The sequence below is a fragment of the Thrips palmi genome, unplaced genomic scaffold (genome assembly GCF_012932325.1).
Source record: "Thrips palmi isolate BJ-2018 unplaced genomic scaffold, TpBJ-2018v1 HiC_scaffold_1, whole genome shotgun sequence".
Classification (NCBI taxonomy): Eukaryota; Metazoa; Arthropoda; class Insecta; order Thysanoptera; family Thripidae; genus Thrips; species Thrips palmi.
The window spans coordinates 3,571,238-3,593,351 of NW_023144620.1; the positions used below are offsets into that span (position 1 = coordinate 3,571,238).

Here is a 22,114-nt window from a genome sequence, read left to right on the forward strand (position 1 = left end):
CACGTTTTAATCGCGCCGCTGTCGCCGCGCTGTAGACTGATTCCGCAGTGTGTCGTCGCTCTGTCTCTCTCGCACGGGCACGGGGCGCCCCGTGAGTGCGAGAGAGACGGGGCTACGGGCGCGACGTGCCGGCTCGCCGCGCTGTCGCCGCGGACACGGATTGCCGCCGCTGGAAGTCACTTCATCCCGGCGGCGGTATGAGAAATTTATAGGCACGGTGGCGTCCGCGGCGTCCGCGAGGCGGGGGCGGAATTTATTGCCGCGGTCGCGCCCGTCCGCCCGCGCTCTGTCTCTCTCGCACCCACACGGCCCGCGCGTGCGCCCGACGAGTGGGAGAGAGACAGAGAAGCGTCCTTCGGAATCGCAGGCCGCTGGCTGCGCTGGCTCCGCTGGCCTCTGCAGCAACGCGACACGCCGAGCGAGGGAACCGGAGGGAACAAGGGCGCTGCGGCCGGGAGAAAGAAAAAGGAAAAAAGAAAACAGGAAAAAAGAGCGCCCCGATTGTCGGCGTGTAACGCGATGCTGCACGCGCAACACACGTGCTCGCTGTAAAAACGAAAAAAAAATACTTTGTCGAGGGCTGGTTAAGCCGGCGTCCTCATGCCGCGTCATGCGCGAAGGGGGGTCGCCCCATGGCCTCTAGATAGTCGCCTGAATGGTAGGCAAAAAGCAGCACTTTGTCCGAGACTTTGCCTCAAAGGCAAAATGTGCGACTTCTCTCTTACACACACGCGTACACACCCTGGGGCTGCCCTCTTGCCGCGTAAAGGCGGGGCGGGGCGGGGCGGGAACAGCTACTTAGAAAAGACCGCCTCACCTCGCGGCGGCTTTGACGTCTGCAGGATTAAAATCATAATTTTAATTGAAGTGGGCAAGTTGTAGTCCTCCCAGTCGAGTCTAAGGACCCATCCCGGCAACGGAGCGCGCCGAGGCGCCGGGGAGGCGCTTTGGACCGAAACTCCCCGCTGCCAGTGCTCCGCTCGGCTCGGCTCGGCTCCGCTCGGCCCCGCGACTACACTGCCTCATTCATGAGGGACAGGGACGCGGCACGCGGCGCACGAGGCTCAGCCGGAGATGACGCCAAAGATAATTTGCAACAATCACTCGCTCGTGTGTGAGCACGCATGATAGCTGAGCAAACAAACATCCCGCGCGTGTGTTTATGTACGTGTGTGTGTGTGCCGGCTGCTCTGTTACAGACGCGGCCCCAACTTCCCCGCCAGCCAGGCCGGGCTGCTCTGTATATGGCGGAGCGGACACCCCCCCCCCTCTGATTAGCGCATCGGGGCGAGGCACAACACGTGAGTTGACACGCCTTTGAGAGGATGGACACCCCACCCAACCCACCCCACCCACCCCGCCCACCCCGCCCCACCCCCCATCGGCGACACCGACAAGCTCGTGTATATAAACGAGCCCGGCCGCCCACCAAGCGCACAAAGCAGAAAAAAAGTAAAATAAAATGAAAATGACGAAGAACCCAAGGAAAAAATTAGAGCGAAAAATGGATGCGGGCTTTGACGTCCTTATCATCTTCCAGTTCCCCGGCCAGGGCGCTTGTCCGGCCCGGAGAGAGAGAGAGAGAGAGAGAGAGAGAGAGAGAGAGAGAGAGAGAGAGAGAGAGAGAGAGAGAGAGAGAGAGAGAGAGCGTCCGCGTTGGCTGCGTTCCACTTTAAGTCGGCCATTAAAAGGGCGATCCGTATCGTGTGCCGCGGCCAACACTCGGCAAAGCAACTTCGGCACTAAATAATATCGGCCCATTTAAAGTTTGCCGCCGATTTCTTTCGGTCCGTGCGTCCGTGCGTGCGTGTGTGCGTGCGCACGAGCGTGAGTCGGCGTGAGCGGCCGCCGTACGCTCGCGTGATAAGCATCGTCACCGCGTCGCGTATTTTATGTCCTGACGAAAAAAGGGGGGAACGCGGGGGCGGGCCCTCGATCTGCGGGACAGATAGGGTGGCGGAATTTAGACGAGACGAGAAAATGAGATGCTGCCGCCTGCCCTGTCTGTCGGCCCGTCCGTCCGTCCGTCCGTCTGTCTGTCTGCTGTATGTCTGTCTGTCTGCCTGCCTCTGGAGGGCAGTCGTCGGCCCACGGCACAGCTAATTGCGTGTGATTCACGCAAAGGAATTTCGCAAACCCACAGGAACGTTGTGCCGCCGCGGGCGGTGCGGCACCCGCAGCAGCGTCGAACCTCACCACCCCCGACCATTACACTGTAGGACGAAATTATCCGCTCTGCGGTGTACTCGATCAGGTTTCAGGCGTGTTCGTTTGCCGATCTTCTGCGTGCAGAGCATCGGCATCATCGGCAACGCAGCGGTTTCTTTCCACCATAATGACCTCTATAATCCAGCGCATGGCTGATGCCATGACTTTGCGAAAGTGCCCTTGCCTTCCACACTTGGTGCGTCTGTGCTGCTCCCCTGCGGCAACCCCTGCCCCGCCCCGCCCCTCGAAAGCCCTTTGAATCCGATTACCCGCCGCTGGCGGCAAAACGCTGTGTTCATGAGCCCCATGTAAGGCCCTCCCCACTCCTTGTTCCTTTAAACGTTCATCTCGGGTTTCCCCCTCCCCGTCCTTCCACCCTCCCCGAGCGATTCAGAAGAGCGGTCGCTCTGTCTCTCTCGCACCCTTACGGAGAGCCCCGTGAGTGCGAGAGAGAGAGAGAGAGAGGGGGGAGAGAGAGAGAGAGAGAGAGAGAGAGGCGACTCCTCTGCCTGCGTGGCCTGCTCCAGGACGTCGAGGACGCTGCCGCGGGCACCCGCTGCTTGCGCGAAATGCTCGCAAAATGATGGGCATTATTAAACGATTAGAGGCGCGCCGTGCCTCCGCCGCCTTGGCCGCCTTGGCCTGCTCGATGCACGCTTATGCATGCAGATTGCGTCCCGGCCCTCGACCTCCGGAGCAGCCTTGCCTCCCCGCCACTCGGATTTCCTCTTTCCTCTTCCCTGTCGTCCTTCTTTTATTTTCGTTTTTCCATTTTCCACTGCCGTGTCCTTGGTCCCTCCCCGTCCTCGTCGTCCGTCCCGGCCGCGGGGGAGACTGCAGGCCAGCACACCTTAGCGCAAACAGCGCGCACTTTCGCCGCAGATGACGTGTCTGTCCCCAGGGCGGTCAGAGCGGCACCGCGGTGCACCCCCCCCCTCCTTTTTACATTCCCCCCGCTCGCCAATTTGCATGCTGGATTTTCGGGGCAAACTTGATCGACATCAAAGCGGCATAGCGCGGCGACGACGTTTCGGAGAGGGGCAATTTTACTCCGCCCACCGGCACGCCGCGCCGCAGCAGGCTGAGTCCGAGAGAGCGCTGTCTCTCTCGCACCTGTGGGGGCCACCCCGTGAGTGCGAGAGAGACAGAGCGACTCTGGGAATGAGTCCGCAGCGCGCCGCCGCAGCCATCTGCCGCCATTGCGCGGCTTGCGCGGCTTGGCTTGTTGAAGCTCATCGCCGTTTTATTGCCAGCGAGTCGCCCGCATGGCTCCGCGGGGCTCCACGCGCGCCATCGATTTCCCGATGGTTTCACATTGTGGAAGTAATAACGCTAATGAAATGAGCCCCCCTCCCACTCCCCACTCCCCACTGCGGCACGCACAAACAGGAGAGGACTGTGACGAGCGGGACGAGATGCGCATCCTAGAGCAGCACATCACCCCACCCCCCTCTCCTCATCTCGTCCTCCTTCTCCCCGACAAGGAAATCTTGCGTCTGCCCGCACTCTAAACATAATCTCATGCTCTAAATGACTTCTGAAGAAGTTTCCAATATCACGAAGGAAACGCCGCAAGTATGATGCTAACGTCATTTTTCCGCCCTCTTTCCCCCTATCTCGCCCTCTACGGCCCCGAACGAGGCAGCAGACTGATTCCGAGAGTCGTTCTCATCGCCTTGACCCACTCGCACCCACACGGTACGCCCCACGAGGACGAGAGAGACGGGGCGATGAGAAGGACTCTCGGAATCAGTCTGCAAACGCTGGGCCACTGCCACGGCCCGCCAGCGCGCCTGCGAGGTGGGCAAGGCGAGCGCGCGGCTGCGTGGAGCAGCGGCGGTTGCCTACCCTGGCTCGCGCGGGCGGCGGCCGGGCTCTGCAAGGCTCTGCCGGGCCTGGGCGAGAGCAGCGAGAGGGGAGCCTGCTGCTTCTGCCTGCTGCCGGCAGCAGAACAAATCCGAAAACCGCTCTCGTCGCTCTGTCTCTCTCGTCCCTCACGGAGCGTTCCGTGGAGGTGCGAGAGAGACGGAGCGACGGATTAGACGCAGCCTCCTGCCTCAGCCTGCCGCGGCCGACACGTAACGGCAACGGAATCGGATGGAGCGAGATATCGGAGCGCTCGTGGAATTCCCTACGACGGGCAGACAGGCATGAGGTTCGTGTGTGTGTGTGTGTGTGTGTGTGTGTGTGCGTGCACGCGCGCGTGTACGTGTGTCTGTCTACCTATCTGCCTGCCTGCCTGTCCGTCTGTCTGTCTGTCTGCCTGTCCTTGTCTAGTCCTAGTACTCAGGTACGCCATTTTTCTCCAGCCTGCTCCAGCAGGGGAAAGGGGCGCCATTTCTGCGCGCGGAAAACGCGAGGATTAATGAAAGGAGGACGGAGGGATTTGTTCCAGGGAATGGCCGGGCCTCGGCCACGCCGCCGCGTGATGTTGCGTGGAGGTGGAGAGTGGAGGGGGAGAGTGGCCGTGCTCGCCGTGCTCGCGGAAGGAGAAAAAGACATTTCGTGCCTGCCCGGCGTGCGCGGCGTGCCCGGCTGGCACACTGTCGCACCACTGCCGCCGCGCCGCCGCGCCCCTCTGCTCCCCGAGGCCCGTGTCACGTCACGTGTTTGTCACCGACGGGGGGCCCGGCGCGGCGCGGCGCGGCGTGCTGGGCGTGGTGTGCGCCACACTGTGCGGGGCGACGCGGCGCGGTCGCAAAAACAAGCCGGAATGGCATCAGCAGGGCAGGCAGGCAGGCAGGCCAGAGGCAAGGCCCCCGGAGTGGTGACCCGCTGGAAGGCCCTGCTGCCCCGCTGGCTGGAGTCCTGGAAAAGGACCTCGCCTCCGAGCGCGCCGCGTAAGCGCGTACCGTGCCCGGCGTGCCTCCCGCGGGGACGCCACGCCGCCTCTATTCCCATTCTATTTGCTCAGCCCTGGCGCGGCGGGGCGGGGCGGGGCGGGGCGGGGCGGGGCGGGGCGGGGCGGGGCGGGGCGGGGCGGGCGGCTTCAGCGACTGCCTGCCCTACACGGAAAAAAAGCCGTTGGTCGTCACGATCGGATGTACTCAGTTGTCGTTACAGTGATTGTGGGCATCGAACGGCTTGATTCAGACAACCAACTAGCGTATTTATCCTCTTACAACCCACTTGGTCGGCCCGAGCCAATCGTCACTACCGACCGCTCTGCTCAAGGAACTTCGGTTCTGAGAGTCGAGGTTTCACGGACCTGCCGCTTGGTGACGGCGTGCCCGTTCGCCTATTAGTATTTCCGATTTATGTTACTCAAGTAAATAATTTTCGCAAATAATGTTGTCTGTTGCCTCGGTAAATATGTTCTCTAGCCGTCAGCTGAAAGTTCTGAACAAAATATTACACTGAAGTCGAGAAGAACGCATTTTCATGTCGCCTCTCGCTGGCGTCTACGTTCGGTCATTAGGTTAGGTTCAGGCATGATGCCCAATCATTTGTCTTCTGCTCACTCGGGCAGAGGACGACGGTGCGGCGTCTTCGCTGTGCCGTCTCATTCATTTTTGATTGTGATGCCAGTTTCGGATCACAGTGTACAGTTGCGAGGACCACAGACCAAGTTGAAACCGAGTCTGCTGAGCGTTGCATAGAAATTCCCCACGAACGAGATATCGGCTTAAGTGTCAGATGAGTTGGTTCTCTCAACCAACTTTCTGGTCGTCTCGAAGGGGCCCTAAAATCATACCTTCCCTGCAACTGATGGACGACGGTTCTAGGATACCTTATTCTTGGTTGTCACAATCAACACAGTCGTTCTGATGGCCAGCTTGTTTCAGCTCGGTGACATGGTTCTCACGATCAGAAATCCGGTAGTCCCCCAAGCTATCGAAGAAGATGGTCGTGGCGATCGAGATTCGGTCGCCACGACCACGGATTTTTTTCCGTGTAGCCCTACTCGTCCTGTTGGCTGAGCAGTGAGCGCTAGAAGCACACAGGCGGCAGAGTGGAGAGAGAGAGAGAGAGAGAGAGAGAGAGAGAGAGAGAGAGAGAGAGAGAGAGAGAGAGGAGGGGGAGTGAGTCTAGTGGCAATTCCTCGTTGTTTTTCTTGCTGGCAGTCCGAATTTGCGCGCGCATTCGCCTTAATCAAAAGCGCCGCCGTTTTTATTTCCTCGTGTGTCGTTATTCGTTATTTCGGTCGGATTGGTTTTGTTCCGAAATGACCTCCAATACGTCGTCATCGTCGTCGGCGGCGGGGAGCGCGGTGTGGAGCTCTTGGGAGGAAATGGGGGGGGGGGGGATGAAAACGTCGGCAAGGCCAAGGAAGGCCGCGCGACACCCAAAGCCGCGGGAAAATGAAAAAGAACGCCGAGGAGAAAAACTAGTAGGGCTGCGCCGGCAGCGCGTGAGGGAAGCTTAGAGAGAGATGAGCGAAGAGCGAAGGTGCGGAGGTAGAAGGGGTTGCAAGTGAGACAGGCAGGGCCTGGCAGGCAGACGGGCAGACGGCAAACAGAGAGCCGCGAAGACGACGGGCGGACGGACGGACTGACTCCACAGACACACGAGCGGAAGGAGCAACGAGCAGACAGACAGACAGACAGACAGACAGACAGACAGACAGACAGGCAGACAGACAGGCAGACAGACAGGCAGACAGACAGGCAGACAGACAGGCAGACAGACAGGCAGACAGACAGGCAGACAGACAGACAGACAGACAGACAGACAGACAGACAGACAGACAGACAGACAGACAGACAGACAGGCAGACAGACAGGCAGACAGACAGGCAGACAGACAGGCAGACGGACAGACAGACAGACACACACACACACACACACAGACGCGCGGAAAAGCGGGTGCACGTCGACAAAACCGCGAGAGTCAATCAGGATTTGCTGTTCCATTTCGCACTGTTTGCGGCAAACTGTGCGACTAGCCCCGCGCGGTCCCACCTTGCCTTTCGCCGCCCGCCCCGCCCCGCCCCGCCCCGCCCCGCCCAGCCCCGCCCTTCACTACCCCGTCCCTTTGTTGTGGCTGCCCCGCTCCAAAGGTCCCCAGCCCCAGTCCCCCTCCCGGGCTTACCCCTGCCATTGTGCTGCGACTCCTGTATCGTGTCGTTTTCGTGTGCCCGCCCTGCCTGCCCGCCCTGCCCGCCTGGCATGTGTCCTGCACGAAGCCGTGCCGTGCCCCGCGCCTCGTGCTTCCAAATTACCAGTGCCGCGGTGCCGCGCCAGTTCCGGGCCATGCCGTGCCGTGCCCGCCATGGAGCTCAGGGCGGTTTGTCCGGTCTAATAGTGCGGCGCTGAATAGCCACCGTATAGCTTCGTTAATTCGGTACACACAGTCCGACCCGAGGGGGCAGTTCTACCCCGTCCAGACCGTCCGGACCCAATGGCGCGGCGCGACGGCGGTTCGACTCCCACTGACCCCGAAAACGCTAAATGGAGCTGAACCAACAACGCGGCTCACACACTGGCCACAGCTTGGGCCGGAATGGGACTTCCCTCCAAGGCGAGGCAGCGCGGCATTGCCGAGGCATTGCGTGGCGCGGATGAGAAGCAGAGCCTCGTTTGAGGCGCCACGGCGTGGAGGGGCTGTGCGGTCCTGCGGCGGGTATCCGCTTCACCCAAGTCCTCACCGTACACCCTGGTGCTTACCCTAGACCTGATCCTTACTTTGGTACTGGTTCTTATCCTGTTCCTCACCCCAGTCCGTACTATGGCCCTTACCTTAGTCCTCCCTCACTCGTGTCCTTACCCTGGCCCTTACTCTGGTCCTTACCTGTGTCCTTGCCCTCATCTTTTCATATTCACCCTGGTCCTCACCCTGGTCCTCGCTCATGTCCTCACTCGACCCTGGTCCCCATTTAAGTCCTCGCCATGGTCCTCACCCGGGTCCTCGCCATGGTCCTCACCCGGGTCCTCACCCTGGCCCTTACCCAGGTCCTCACCTCGGCTTGCTGGAGTCACGGCGCGGGCCGCCGCGCCGACAGGGTCAGGTTGCAGGTATCCAAGGGGCATGCCGGACTCGGACACGACATGTCACACGGCTTGCTTTACACGCACGGCAACACTAACACAAACACACAATCGCGCACGGACACACACAGACACACGCACCCACGCTCGCGCGGGCGTATCGGCCCGGTGCCGCGGCCCCCGTCTACGCTACGTGCGGCGCGTCGTGCCGCCTCTCGCGGTCTCGCGGTCGCGGCGTGGCGCGTGGCGCAGGGCCGCGCGGCGAGCCCCTCCGAGTCCGACTTTCACAACAGGAGCCCCGCGACTGGCGAGTAAGGCCCGTCGGGCCCGTCGCACGCCATGCCCCCAGCGGTGCTCCGCGCGAGCCGAGCCGAGCCGAGCCGAGCCAAGCCGAGCCGAGCCGAGCCATATCAGCCCTCGCAACCTACACCCCCACCGGACTGCCGCCCACCCTCGCCCTCACCGCCCCGCCGCTCGCGCGCCTGCGCCGCACTACCCCCGCTAGCCGCCCCTGGCCGCCCCTGGCCCTCGGCGTGTCTTGTTTGTTCCCGCGCGGTGCTGCGGGGGCGGTCACGGGGCGCGGCGGGGCGGGGCGGTCGCACACACAGCGACAGGGACAGCCCCGCGTACGCGACGCACAGCCTGCAGGCGGCGGGGAAGGGGCGGGGAAGCAGGGGAATTCACATGCACGCGGCGTAATGTGGCATGGCACGCCGAGCAGGCCCGGCGCGGGCCGCGTGCGGAGCAGGCAGCCAGGCGGGCGGCCAGGCGGCCAGGCGGGCAGCCAGGCAGACCGGACGCCAGCGGCTAATAACGGCAGTGGCACCGCGTAGTGGCGATATGGCAATGACAGGGCAGGGGGAGGCATCCGGCCACAAACCGCTACCAACCGCCACCTGCCCTGGCCGCCCAGGCAGAGCTGGCAGCCACAGGAACGCGCGCAGACCCGCCGCGCCCTATGCATTCCACGCGGAGATAGCACGAGCGGCGTGGGGCGGCGGTGCAGCGAGTGAAACATCAATTTCACGCGTTTCCCCCACCCCCTCCAGGCCCCGGGAGAGCCCTTCGCGACCCGGCCCTTCCACTTAGGCCTTCCCTCGGTTTCGTCTCCTCTGAGCAACGCCGCAACGCCTCTTGGCGCCAGCTAGCGCCAGCGTGCCCTTCCAGCCCTTCCATTGTACTGGCAGGCCGCCAATCGCGCCCCCATCCCTTGGTGCCCGACGCATCGCTCCTCTTTCGTTGAGGTCAAGTCGCCCTTTTCATTTTTGAAAGACGTTCCTTTTTTGTTTCACATTCTCTGGGGCGGCTTGTTTCCTTTTCGGAGGGAGCCACGTCGCACCCTTCGCCTACCTCCTGGCGGAGTGTGGTGCGCGTTGCCCAATTTGACGCCCACAAGTGGAGGAGGAAGTAAGCAAGTCATGTTCATGGTTTGTTTGCAATGGCTTTATAATTATTTATTTGATAGTTTGCTTTGCATACATGAACACTGGCCTCCAAAAACATTAACTAAGGTTTCACTTTGTATTTTGGCAATGAAGGCAGTTTCTTTTTAGGTAAAATGATAAGTAAAAAATGACATTAACATATCAACTGGTGGCTGAAAACATTGTAGAAAATTTTGATTGGCACTTTGGCACAGAGCAACAATTTATTTTGAATAATGCTTGATGCCTTGAATACATATAATTTTTGATTCAACACAGTAAAAAGTCAATAAATAATATACACAAACCCAAATAGTTAAACATACACTAAAATCTATTTAAAGTTGCCCCAGTTGCCAAGAGCGACATCTGGTGTACAAAAAGTGTCTTCCCCATAAACCTAGCAAACTTCAGAAATGTATGATAACTATGACAAAAGTACCTTTTCAAGATGACAAATGACTATAAACAGATGTGAGAATGAGAACACAACACAAACCAAAGAAAGGTGATAAATAAATACTGTCTACAATCAGAATCTAAAACAAGACAACAAACTTTCACAATTTCCAATTGTGTGTGGTCCTTAAAAAGATTACAGGCTTGGCAAACACTAAAAATCAGAGTAAAACATCATACAAGCAATTAATATTTTTGAATAGACTGGTGTGCTCACAATGAGTAAAACAGTCCACAAATTCTTAAATGTTAGCCATTGTATTTGAAACATCTCTTCCCCTTAAAAGTGGTTTTAGGTTTTATTTCTCAAACGAAACAGATGCCAAATAAATGCCAACGGAACAATAATTGACCAAGTCTGGATGCAAGAAAGTATCAACGTCGTTACAGGAACAACAAAGAAGTTCATTGCACATGACACCATACATTTAATCAAGTTCAGTTAAGAATCACAACCTTCTTTGTTTTTGTTTGTAATGGAAGAATTTTTAAAAAATGCAGATACAGCTGATTCTTTACAAAAGCTAGGCAGGAGTAGAAAGTGAACATTTTTTTTCACAGATATTCCCCACACACCAACCGCAACCACCAATTGAGAGAAAACTTTGCACTAGCGAGCTACAAACCCACATTAAACAATCAAGTCTATTGCCAGATTGAGGAACTCCACTATAAAAGACTACATATATCATTCCATTTTGGTCAGTCTATGAACAATGGAAGAAATTGGGTACAGTGTGAGTCACTTATATTGACAAGATATAGGGGTTAGATATGTTTTGAATGCTATCTTTTTGTGCAGAACTGTGCAGCTAAAGTAAGAACAACTATTAAATTATAAATAATCAAAATTTCAAAAAAAAAAAAAAATGATTAAAACACTTGGCAAACAATGACAGGAAAAACCTTCTGAGGAGGCTAATTTGACTGGCAGCCAGTAGAATGAGAAAAATTAACATTAGCAAATATTGGTTGATCCAGGCTTCGTGTTGAACTTGTAGATGTAGTATCCACAATATCTAAACAGAAGAGAAACAACTAAAGGAAAAGTCCACAATAAAAAAGAGAGCATGAGTGCATAATAAATTAATGTTGCTTACCAGGGCCACTTTGCGGAATATTGCTGGTGGCACCGGGCGGCAATTTTCTTCTTTTGAGACCTGAGTCTGGATGCAGCCGTCTCGACATCCCAGAAATTTGTTCAACTCTCACTGTATCCCTGATAAAAAAAAAAAACAAATTAAAATTTTAGGTTAACGTTTTTTATGAGTGATCAGCCGGATCAGAAATAATAATTTTATTTAAAAAGTACAATGAGAATACTGCACCTGGTTTTCGTAAGCACTGGGCAAGTAAGCCCACTACTTTGAGTGGGTTCAAGTCGCATTTGGAGGGAATACAAATTGGCTAACTGAACAAGTTGATCCTTTTCATCAGTTTTCATCGGGTGAAGCCTAAATGGATACAAAAAAAAAAAACATCCCACATCATGGTATGTTGATTATTAAAAAAGAAAGCCACAGTAATGTGAATAGCTCACCGAAGTTCACTCTGATTAGAGTCCTGAAGAAATCTGGAGAGCTTTTCATTGGCAGAAGTCAACACTGTGAATGCAGCACGATTGTTCTGAAGTCGCCGTCGTCCAGCTCGAATCTGACGTCCTTTCTACATCATAAGACCAAAAACATGATTTTTAGAAGAAAAAAAATTTAAGAGGCGTACGTGGAAGACAGCAAGTTGTAGATCAAAGTTATTACCATTCCCTCACGCAGTGACCTCCGTGCATCAGCTGACATATGGAAAAATGCTTGGAATGCACCTTGTTGAACACCATCTGGAAACCAATACCCAGTACCCCGCCAAAAAGAGCAATTAATATCCAGCAAAAGCAAAGACTTCGATTTAATTTTAGAGGTCCATGCTATTCCTAGGTTTTTACCTTGACTATTACTTAGTGGAGATGATCTCCCCTCTTCTTCTTCTTCCCACCAGCCTCTACCATCTCCACCATACCAGTCACTGTGCTCATCGTCTCCTGTAAATAAAATTTTAAAAAATAATTAAATACTCACTTCCTGAAGTGCAATTTAAAAGAATTGGATTGCATTGAAAAGTACCTTCACGACCCTCATCAGTGGTAAAAAAACCTGGGTCTGACTCATTGCTACTGGGACTAGGGCTGCTGCTGGTAAATTCTCCACCACTTAACTCCATACAATCATCATTTTCGCTAACTAGTGCTCCACCTCTTGTCCTCCCTCTGGACTTCGATTTGTGGCTCTTTGAACCAGCTGCAAAATAAAAATATAAGACCTTAGATAAGTTTTGAAACCTTGAAAAATAAATTGCTGACCATAAAACAGTTCCAAAGGAGACAAGAGGAAAGGATAAAAAATAAGTAACAAACTTTACCATACCATTCTCAAGCATTGGCATGTCACAGTCACCTCCACTTCGGTCTCGTAAACTTCGCTTTCTTTTGCCACAAAGTACAGTATTTAATCTTAAAAAAAAAAAAACACACACACACACACAAAATTAATATCATGAACATTTAAATTTTACCTGATAGCTCCAATGGTTTCTCATACAAGAAAGATAAATCTTTTGTATTCACCTATTTTCATCACTATTTGATGAATGACGAAGGACTCTTCTTTTTTTGAACAAGGCTCCAGTGGATGGCAAAGGCCCTGACGGCCTGGATGGTAAGGAACGAGAAAAATGAGGGATGACTGGCACAGCGTGGGAACCGGGCAGGATTGCAGCAGAGGTTGAAGCGCCGGCCTGCTCAGTTATGTCTATTGCCATCCTTTTCAGCTTTCGTCTCCTGTAAAGTTTGAGAAAAGTTTATGACAGCACAATTTGTGAGAAGCTATCACCCTCTCAGAGACTCTTCAATTACCTCCGAGTACTTGGACGAATAGGCGAAAAGTTTTCATTCACTGAATCAGATTCAAGATGAAGATGGGGCATAACATGTCGAGATTGAAGATTAAAAGTAGCAACCTGTCTTGCTGGGCTCATGTCATCTGAATCACTCTAAGTAAATCAAAGCAACATCATTAAAAATGGCACAATCAAAATATTTTCTGCTTAATTTGAAAAGGAACCATTCAATCACTAACCTGATGAAGACTTGAGTGTCCACGTTCTCTGTTAAGGAGTGCTTCACTGATACTGTCTGAATCGTCACTCTGGGTCATGTGAAATGTTAAATCTGAAGGAAACAATTATAGTGAAAGCCTCACACGCAAACACACATCTCCACATACGTCAACATAGCAGTAAACTTACTTAGATTTCCTGTTGACCGTGATCGGCGACACAAGCCCCATCTTCTACGATTGCCAGACGAACATGTTGTTTCTTCGAGTGCATGGGACAGGTCATTGACCAGTGCTTCCATCCGCACTGCTTGAAGCACTCGATCCATCAAACTGACAAAAATAGAGCCATAAGGACTTACAGGCTAGAATAGTATTACGAGAGCTAATGTAAAGAGTCTTTTTGTTGCTTTTATTTATTTAAAGGACAATGCTGGTTGCATTGACACTTAAGAATTTAAACTAATGATCAATTTTGATATGGTAGGCTACAAAGTGGAAAAAGCAAATTCACCGTTCAATCATGGGCAAGTAATAGTGCCAAAAACCATACACTACATGCATCACAATTGCATGACTTCTGATAAATATTTTGCATTAAGACAACAGTACATGCAATTTTCGACGGTCATGAGTGAACAACGACGCTGTTTAAAGCGGTGAAACGTGAAATAGTCGCCTAGAGACGATCTTAACCAATCAAACTGCGGTTCCGGAGGGCAGAAATAATAAATTTTCCACAATGTGACATTTAAAAGACATTCATTCTGCAACATTCCTCACCTTGAAATGGTATTATGATGCTAAGCAGCGGAGAGAACGTGACATATCCTTCCATAAATACAAACAAACAATGTACAGACGACGCTAGGCACCTTCAATTTCAACACAAGCACGGCACAAACTCTCCTCTCCTCTCTGTTCTCTCTCCCGTATTTCATTTCATTCATGCGTTCGTTCGTCTTTTCTCGCCTTTTTCTCTTTCTTTTCGGCTTCGTCGCTTTCTTTTCTTCCTTCTTTTCTCCGCCTCCTTCTTCATCCCTCCCAGTATGAGAAATTTACCATTTGTAAAGAATATGAATTGGCACTTTGGGGTTGAACAAGATTTTTCAACGAGCCGAAAGCCACATGCACCCAAACTCAAACACCTAAAATGTTATGGCAGCACGTAACATCAACGAAAGATTCGCTTTGTCTTCGTAAATGCGTAAAGAAAAAAAAAAAACAGAAGAATATATGAAAAATTAAGGTGAATGCAGGTGTGAAGGGGGTGGAGGGTGAAAGAAAAGTAACGGGACAACGGAGAACGGGACGGGGGACGCTACGCACGACCCGTCGGCTGTCAAAATCGTCCGAACGAGCGCTCGGAGGTCCGTGACATTTTGATATGATCGCGGACGGTGCACTAACAGCCGTCACGTTTTGCGGAACTTGAATACTCTGAGAATGCCGTCGTAGAGACGCGTCGAGATGCAAAATGTCAATGTCAGGCCCACCGTCTTTGAAATCTCTAGTTTGTGAAGAAGTCTTCGACGAGCGGAGCCAACCCTCAGAGGAAGGTACGTTTTCATTGTTATGCTCTTTAATCCTTTCGGAGCCATTCCTAAATGCCGTCACTATGAAATACCCTGCAGTGGTAATTCTCACTCCCTTTGAGTGGCTTTCAAGTTATCTTTGTACATTTTGAATCAATAAACGTTATGGATACATGATTCGTGATATTTTTACAGCTTGTTAATTGACTTGTCTGTGTACAATTTTGCTTTCAGAGGTTCGTGAGTATGCTGTCAGGATAGGTATTGATCCTACATCAGAGTCGCACCTGATCCCCCTGGCTAGAGAGGGCTTACTGAAGCCTTTACCGAAAAACTGGAAGCCCGTGTAAGTATGATTCCATTGTAAATGCACAGAGCGTATTCTTGCCTATATTGCCTTATCCTATCATTTCAATATAATTCTAAAAATAATTTATTCATTTCAGATATGATCAAGAATCGAAACGCTATTACTATTTTAACTTTAAGACAAAACAGACATCATGGGAACACCCACTTGACAGCAAGTTTCGTGATCTTGTCAAGAAGAATCGTTCAGAAAGCCTGAGTTCTGCTGGTACTATCTCTAAAGTCTTAGATTCTCAAGTTCTTTCTTTGTTCTTGTGTTCAGGAGTTATGCTTTTGCTGTAGGTGAGGAGGACTCCAAAACATCCATCAAAGAGGAGCTAAAAAGCTTTGAGGAGGCTGGTGCATCTATTGGGCTAGAAGCAGACAATTCTGCTTCCTTCAAGGACAATCCAATGGATTTTTCGCTGCAGGGGGTATGTTAATTTTTACTGCTTTGATAAGACCCTATTGTTCTTCAATTGGATGCTCTTGTCAATGCAACTAAGTTGTTTTGATTTGTTTGTTTATAGAAATCTTCATTGGTTTCAGGTTCCAGCATTAAAATCTGCCCTGAGTCCATTGAGAACTATTAAGAAAGATCAAGAAAGTTTTTCATCACGGAAAGATAGACATAGGCCATTATCTGGTAAAAGTGATCTCAGGCCAATATTTACTCCTAAACCTCTGTTTTCTCAAAGTACAAAGCCACAGAATTCTGACAAGATTCGGAGTAAGAAGGCAGAATGGGATGATTACTCATCGCTCATAGATGATGACAGCGAGCCGCTTCAAGATATTCAAGGTCACAGATCAGGAACAAACACTAAATATGGAGCATCTCTCGATAATAATGTGCTCTCACATGATCGTAGAGTGGAACCTTCAAGCTCATCTATTATTGGCCGGTTTACCATTGATAAGGTTCATAAAATTGACATTGACTCACAGGCCAAAAGACTAGATTCTGATGGAGCCATTGACACTAGTCGCCCTTCTGATCGCTTCCTGAAAAGTGGTCGTGCTGAGTTCACACTTTCGGGTACTTTCTAACTTTACACCTTCTTCCAAATTTTACTGACCTTTCCTTAATATCCACATTTCATACTCTGTGTTTCATTTTTTTGTGTATTGTTTTAGGTGGTGGTTCCGTATTTTTGAAATCCAATAAAAAAAAGGATGAAGAGAAGAAGCAGGAAGAATTATCAAATTTGAGTGACATAGTTGGAATGGATTTTGAACTGTTGAAAGAGCCAAATGCACTGGATTCATCTCTAAGGTCTGTATCCAAGCTGGCACATTAAAAGCACATGCATTTTTTTTTTTTTCACCACTTCAGAGTGTGTTTTTAATGAATATTTCTTATTTATCTTTCAGAAATATAAAATCCTCTGTAAGATCCTTAAACTCTTCTCCAACCATCTCAGCATCATCAACTCGCAGTATACTGAGAACACCTCAAGCTGAAAAACGTCTATGGGATGTTGACCCTCAGCAAATGTCTGGTACGATGTGCAATGCCTTGTCATACTTTGCCTCTAGACTCTGCTGTGTGAGTTTTCATTCAGTAAGTGCTCTAACTTTTTTTTTTTTTAGTTTCAGAAAAAGCTTTATGGAAACAACAAGAGCTTGAAGAAGAGAAGAAGAGTGTTCGTTTCAACCTTGACAAAGAGCTCAACATTTCTTTCAAATTGTCTGATTCCTCCAACAGTGACTCTCCATCAGAGGTGAAATGCAATGCCTCAAACTGAACTTGATTAAACTGTGTAAGTTTAATACTTTATTATTCTGTTGATTTAATATGTTGCAGGTGGAGGATGAGGAAGAGGATGAAGACCTCGACTTAAATTCAAACAGCAGTGAAGGTTTGGAGAAGGACTTAAAATTACTTCCTAGCGGTAAGTTTCTAATTTTAGCAATTTTGGTTTCTGTTCATGAAAAAAGAAAAAATAAGGTTCAAATAACACTTAGTCTATTCTATTACAGATAAAAGTCAAATCCCTCAATCCTCAAACAAACAGAGACAGATGAGCCCTTTGGAAGAATGGGCCAAGGAAACTTGGTTTTCCAAGAAGCCATCTTTGGATGAAGAGTTAAAAGATCTTGCAAAATTGGACAGTGATTTTGGTTTATGTAGAAAAACTTTGCTTGACAATGAGAAGGTAGATCAAACTGAGGATGCAGCAAGTGCCCTAAAGGCCCTGAAAGGTGATGAGAAAATTCTTGAGAGCTCTTTAGATGTGGATATTAAATCTTTAGAAAAGTCTAACGAGCTTTTATCAAAGCAAAATTTGGAATTATCTGACATTGATGAATTTTTAACAAGTTCCCCTATGAAAAACAATGCTTCTCCTGCTGAACAAGATCAATTGAGTGCTGAGGCCCGACTGGTTGAATCACTTACCAAAAAGTTGAAGAGCTCTTACAGGCCTACTGAGGATGTTGTTACCTCGAGAGAGGCTCGCGCGCGTGAGGAAGCATTTCGCAATTGGAATGTATCACAGACGGATGGTGAGACATATAGACCTCCTTTATCAAGACAGCAGTCACAGCAGCAGTTGCAGCAAATAAAACACCAAATAAAAGAACCTACAAAGGTGGAAGATCGAGAGCGTGCACTAAGAGCCTGGAATGTTACTGACGGTTCCGATGATTCGGTTTCATTTTCAAAACGTATTTCTCCAATAAGAACCGGACTTAGTGAAGATTCTGTCCTTAACTGTGCATCTGGAGTCTCATCAGAATATCTTCAGGGAAAACAGTCTGAAAGTGAAGTGAATGTTGAAGAAACCGACAAGAAAATACCACTATCTTTGAAAGACAGCCTTATAGTTAAGGATGTGGAAAAGGAGCTGAATGAAGATATTGAAAGGCTGCAATCAGAACACAAAATTCGGTTAGAGCAAAAAAAGCATGAGTGTAATATGAAATTTGAAGCAGAACTATTAGAAATTACTCAAGCCCACCAAGAAAAGTTACAGAAGATCCTTGAAGAGGAAACCAAGAAGAATGAAAAGAAATGCAAAGATTTAGTTTCGCAAATGGAGCGGGAATCGGACCTTAAAATGAAACAGATACGAGAACAGCTTGAGCACAAGCAAAACTGTTCGCAACAAAAAATTCTTGAACAACATCAACAATCTTTAGCTGCACAAGAAGTTGAAAACCAAGCAGCAATGCTTAGAATCAGAGAGCAGCACTCTGCTGATATGAAAACATTACGAGAGCAATTTCTGAGAGAGGTTTGTACTTAGTTGTGGAGCTGTAATGCTGGTCTTAATTTACTCACATTCTCACAGAGTTAATTTTCTAAAAATTATTCTAGGAGGAGCAAGCACGCCGGGATCATCAAGAAAAAATTGCCAATTTGCGTGACGATCGTGATGGGAAGCGAAGCAGAGAAGTCACAGACCATTTGAGGTAATGACTAAGCAAAAGTTGCAGTGTGTTGAGATAGTCTTTCGTTTTTTGTTGCCCACATCAATCCTCATTTATACATTTTCAGGTCCATAGAGAAGTTACGTTGTGAGAAGCGTCTAGTCGAAGATAAGTACAGAATTTTGAAGGAGAAATACATCAAGCTTAAAGGAGAAATGAAAGCGAATACAGAAAAGAAAGAACAGAAACATAAAGAAGTGAACCACACAGATGAGAAAACTAAGTCCAACCTGCCAAGCAATATAGAACCAGAACTAAGCCCTCAGTTTCAGCAGCCATCTGACAGGTATAGGGAAGATTTGAAACTTGTCCTGTTTACTCTGTTCTTCAAGATACAGTCAGTAACTTTTGTTTTGTGTTGTTTGTAGATCGGAGACCGAGTCCAGACCCAAGACAGTCAGTGCAGGCAGTTCGGATACAAGCAAATCGTTGGGGTTTCAACAATTCCAGGTGCAGCACCAGGAGCAGACTGTGCTGCAGGATCCTCCCTCCCCAGCTCCAAATAGTGGTCCATCAGGAGTAACATGCAACAACATCAATGATTCAAGCATCCCCAATGTGCCTTTTTTAGGGATGAGTTTTTGTAAGCCTCCATTTCAGGAAAAGTCTTGGGCTTCAAACCGAAATGGAATACCTACTTTGCAGTCTTCTTGGAACAATCATCCTTATTTCACAACTGAAAGAAATGGAAACATTCTTACAAGTAAGCTGAAACATTAAACAAGGGCACTTATGCTGTGGTAAATTTTGTGGGAATATTTCTGTAATGAACCACCCTTTCAGATGAAGAGACGCAATGGAACCCTCCAAACTTCAATACAACTACATCTCATCAATTTTCTCCTCTGGAAGCACTAAGATACCAGTTAAAAACATTGGATGAGCTTGAAGAACAGTTTCCTGTCTCATCGGTTACAGATGCATATCTTCGCTATCCATTTTCTGATGCAGGTTGTTCTCTCCTTCTGAAAAAAAATATTTTACAATTCATGTGATTAGCATTTTAAATACTGTTTTGAATGTGTCACTGATTTTATTTTTTGCATTGTTTAGCAGCCCCAAAGAAACTGGAAAGTGCTGAGCTAGAGTTCTTCCGGCATCGAATTCACTTAGAAAGAGACATGATTCGCCAAGCCAAGAGTACTTTACAAGCTCAACAGTCAGAATACAGGACAAGGATGCACAATTTCCAGCTAAGACAGACGAGTAGCAAAGTAGCTGCTCCCAGCAGCACACTCTATCAAATGGCTAAAGAGGTATGACATGCTCCTTTACCCTTTTTTGTACCCTTTTTTGCCTCGTGTTAAGTTTCCGTTGTGTTTTCATGTGTACAGGAGCAAGAACTATCTGATATGGAGTCAAAGCTACAGCGCACGCGCACCATATTAAGTGAGAAAATGGTACATTTACGCCACTTGGAAGATTCACTGAATCATCTCACTGGTCCATCTATGAGAACGGAACTTAATGGGAGAAGAGGCAATGGAGTACCTGAAACAAGACATGCAGAGAAACCCAAACTTAAACAACATCGAAGATGGGACTGGAAAGCTGGTGGTTTGGGTGTGGAAGATGTCAGTGATGAAGTATCCTCTGACAGTGGAGGGAGTTCAGGATTTAGTAGTACTGAATATGCATCTGATGGTACATTAGGTAGGCTCATGTTCTAATTATTTTATTTCCAACTGCTATAATGAGTTTTTCTTAAAATACTTGAAATTATTCATACAAATCTACTTTGTAGCATCACTGCTAACCCACTCTGGCTCAGGACCGAGATTCAAACATAATCCAGAAAACACTGCAGATATAAACTTAAGCCTGCATAATCTTAATGCTGAGATAAGTGAAATTTGGAATGTATTATGTAAGCAAAGAGCTGCAGCGGGTAAGTCAATTGTGTTTTCCTCTTCATAGCTGTGTGGTGACTGTAAATGCACATATTGTATTCTGTTTTGTATCATTTCTAAGGTTTGGGGCCTCCACCACTTCTTGGTACACAAGCTGCTGGAATGAGCTCTACTTCTCAGAACTATCATCAGACTAGTGCCTCAGCTGCTCGTGTTAGCAGTCCAACAATTACTCCTTCAATTTCTAAGGTGATTCAGGATAAAAATTCGTCTTTGATTGAGCGCACAAATAATCTCCGTCAGTGGCTGCAGAAAGCCAAGATGAGCGCATCTCTTCCATCTGCACCTTCACGAGAAAAAAATGAAGTGTCCTTTTAATATTTACTTCATGATGTACCTTGTTTTTCTTTTTTGTTTCTTTTAATGATATAATTTATTACATTAATATATTTGCACTAATTTATTTATTTTATTCACTTATTAGAATGTGTTAAACTTTGAAAGTATTAAGGAAGGCTGTGTTGTAAAGTTTTATGGATTTGTTACTAAGTGCTCTGATATATAGAGGGCAATTTGTAATAATTTTATTCAACACTGTGGTACAATGAAGTTGTGCCCAATGACTTCTGTCCATGTATTATTGTATGATCTCAGTCAAGAAGTATGCAGTACTTTGGCTCTGTTGATTATGCTCAGGATTTATGTGAATGATAATTTACCTAGATTTGACCATGGACACAGCCAGAACTACACATACTTACTTGTTAATTCAAAGTGATTTTAACTTTTGTTACCACTTAACAACGAAAATTGCCAGAGACCTATAGTTAGGCACCATACCGTATACTTCCTGTAAAAAGGTGGTGTATTGTCATTTTATTAGATTGTGATTTTACAAGTGCAATAATGAATTCATTCTTGTAGACTATTTGCAAGTAGTGCACTGGCCATTGAACAATTTTGGAGTTTTGATTAAAGCAGTTCCTTAGTCTGGAAGATTTACTTGTCTCATCATACTTGAGTTTACTGCTGTATTTTGTACAGATCTAGTAGATAGGGTTTGTAAAGTTCCCAGACAGAGACTCTTATTTGAAGCTCAGTGCATTTGTTTGAACTATTAACCACTATTTAACATTTGTAATATTTCTAGTCCAACAGTTATGTTAGATGAAGTATCAAGATTTTACAAGAATAATGTGTCCCTTAAGACCGCATTCCGTTCCCTTATGGCCTATTAATGAATTCTATTTTATGTCTTAATATGTCCAACGTATTGAATTGCCATTTATGAACTGTAGAGTACCTGTGCTTGATGAACTTAAGCAATTTTATTGATAGACAGAACTGTAATAAACAACTTTGCCAGTGGTGGAGGGAATGATGTGCTGTGTTTAGGATATTTTTCTAATTGATGTCTTTCTTAGCCATTATGGAATCTAAGTTAAAATCTGTCTTATGAAATTGTGTCTACACCGTCCATTCATGGTAAAGCAGTCTATTACATAAATTTCTTTGTTCTAACCATCATGCTTCCATGGCAAAGCCTGTGTGTCCAATGTATGTACACTCATCTGTGTCAACCTTGTGCGCTGTTTAATCTCAGGGTTGTATTGCTCAAGCTGAGACTTGCCATTCTGATCTTTCAAATTGTGCTTAAGCATCCGTCCCTACAACTAGTGGAAAGAGCTTGCAAAGATCAAATTTTAGCGACAGTGACATATCGCATTCCTAATTCAAGTGTCATGGTAGTTGTCAGAATTTTAGCACTATCAGCAACTTCATAATAAAATGTATGATGGTTTTATAAGCTGAGCAATTCTT

The 22,114-nt window shown here is 48.4% G+C and overlaps 2 protein-coding genes across 3 annotated transcripts; one reads left to right on the top strand and one right to left on the bottom strand.

Moving 5' to 3' along the window:
- Window positions 1-9,556: 9,556 nt before the first annotated feature.
- Window positions 9,557-14,092, bottom strand: LOC117642769 (G patch domain-containing protein 2-like). The gene is made up of 13 exons (XM_034381301.1): window positions 13,909-14,092; window positions 13,316-13,458; window positions 13,147-13,238; window positions 12,924-13,060; window positions 12,636-12,848; window positions 12,436-12,521; window positions 12,136-12,309; window positions 11,958-12,053; window positions 11,776-11,852; window positions 11,559-11,683; window positions 11,347-11,472; window positions 11,119-11,237; window positions 9,557-11,037 (listed from the first exon to the last, which is right to left on the bottom strand). The coding sequence occupies exons 2-13, from the start codon at window positions 13,452-13,454 to the stop codon at window positions 10,937-10,939; spliced, it is 1,485 nt and encodes a 494-aa protein (XP_034237192.1). The 5' UTR covers window positions 13,455-13,458; window positions 13,909-14,092; the 3' UTR covers window positions 9,557-10,936.
- Window positions 14,093-14,278: 186 nt separating this feature from the next.
- On the top strand, window positions 14,279-22,100 carry LOC117642724 (centrosomal protein of 164 kDa). Of its 2 annotated transcripts, none has more exons than XM_034381212.1 (18): window positions 14,279-14,684; window positions 14,895-15,006; window positions 15,107-15,237; window positions 15,312-15,442; window positions 15,558-16,047; window positions 16,146-16,284; window positions 16,383-16,510; window positions 16,602-16,732; window positions 16,816-16,903; window positions 16,992-18,247; window positions 18,331-18,425; window positions 18,511-18,729; window positions 18,812-19,146; window positions 19,227-19,394; window positions 19,497-19,699; window positions 19,778-20,096; window positions 20,188-20,331; window positions 20,415-22,100. In XM_034381212.1, the coding sequence occupies exons 1-18, from the start codon at window positions 14,603-14,605 to the stop codon at window positions 20,669-20,671; spliced, it is 4,428 nt and encodes a 1,475-aa protein (XP_034237103.1). In that variant the 5' UTR covers window positions 14,279-14,602; the 3' UTR covers window positions 20,672-22,100. The 2 variants fall into 2 exon arrangements, with proteins under 2 accessions (XP_034237103.1, XP_034237111.1); XM_034381220.1 differs by having other exon boundaries at window positions 19,500-19,699.
- Window positions 22,101-22,114: the final 14 nt, after the last annotated feature.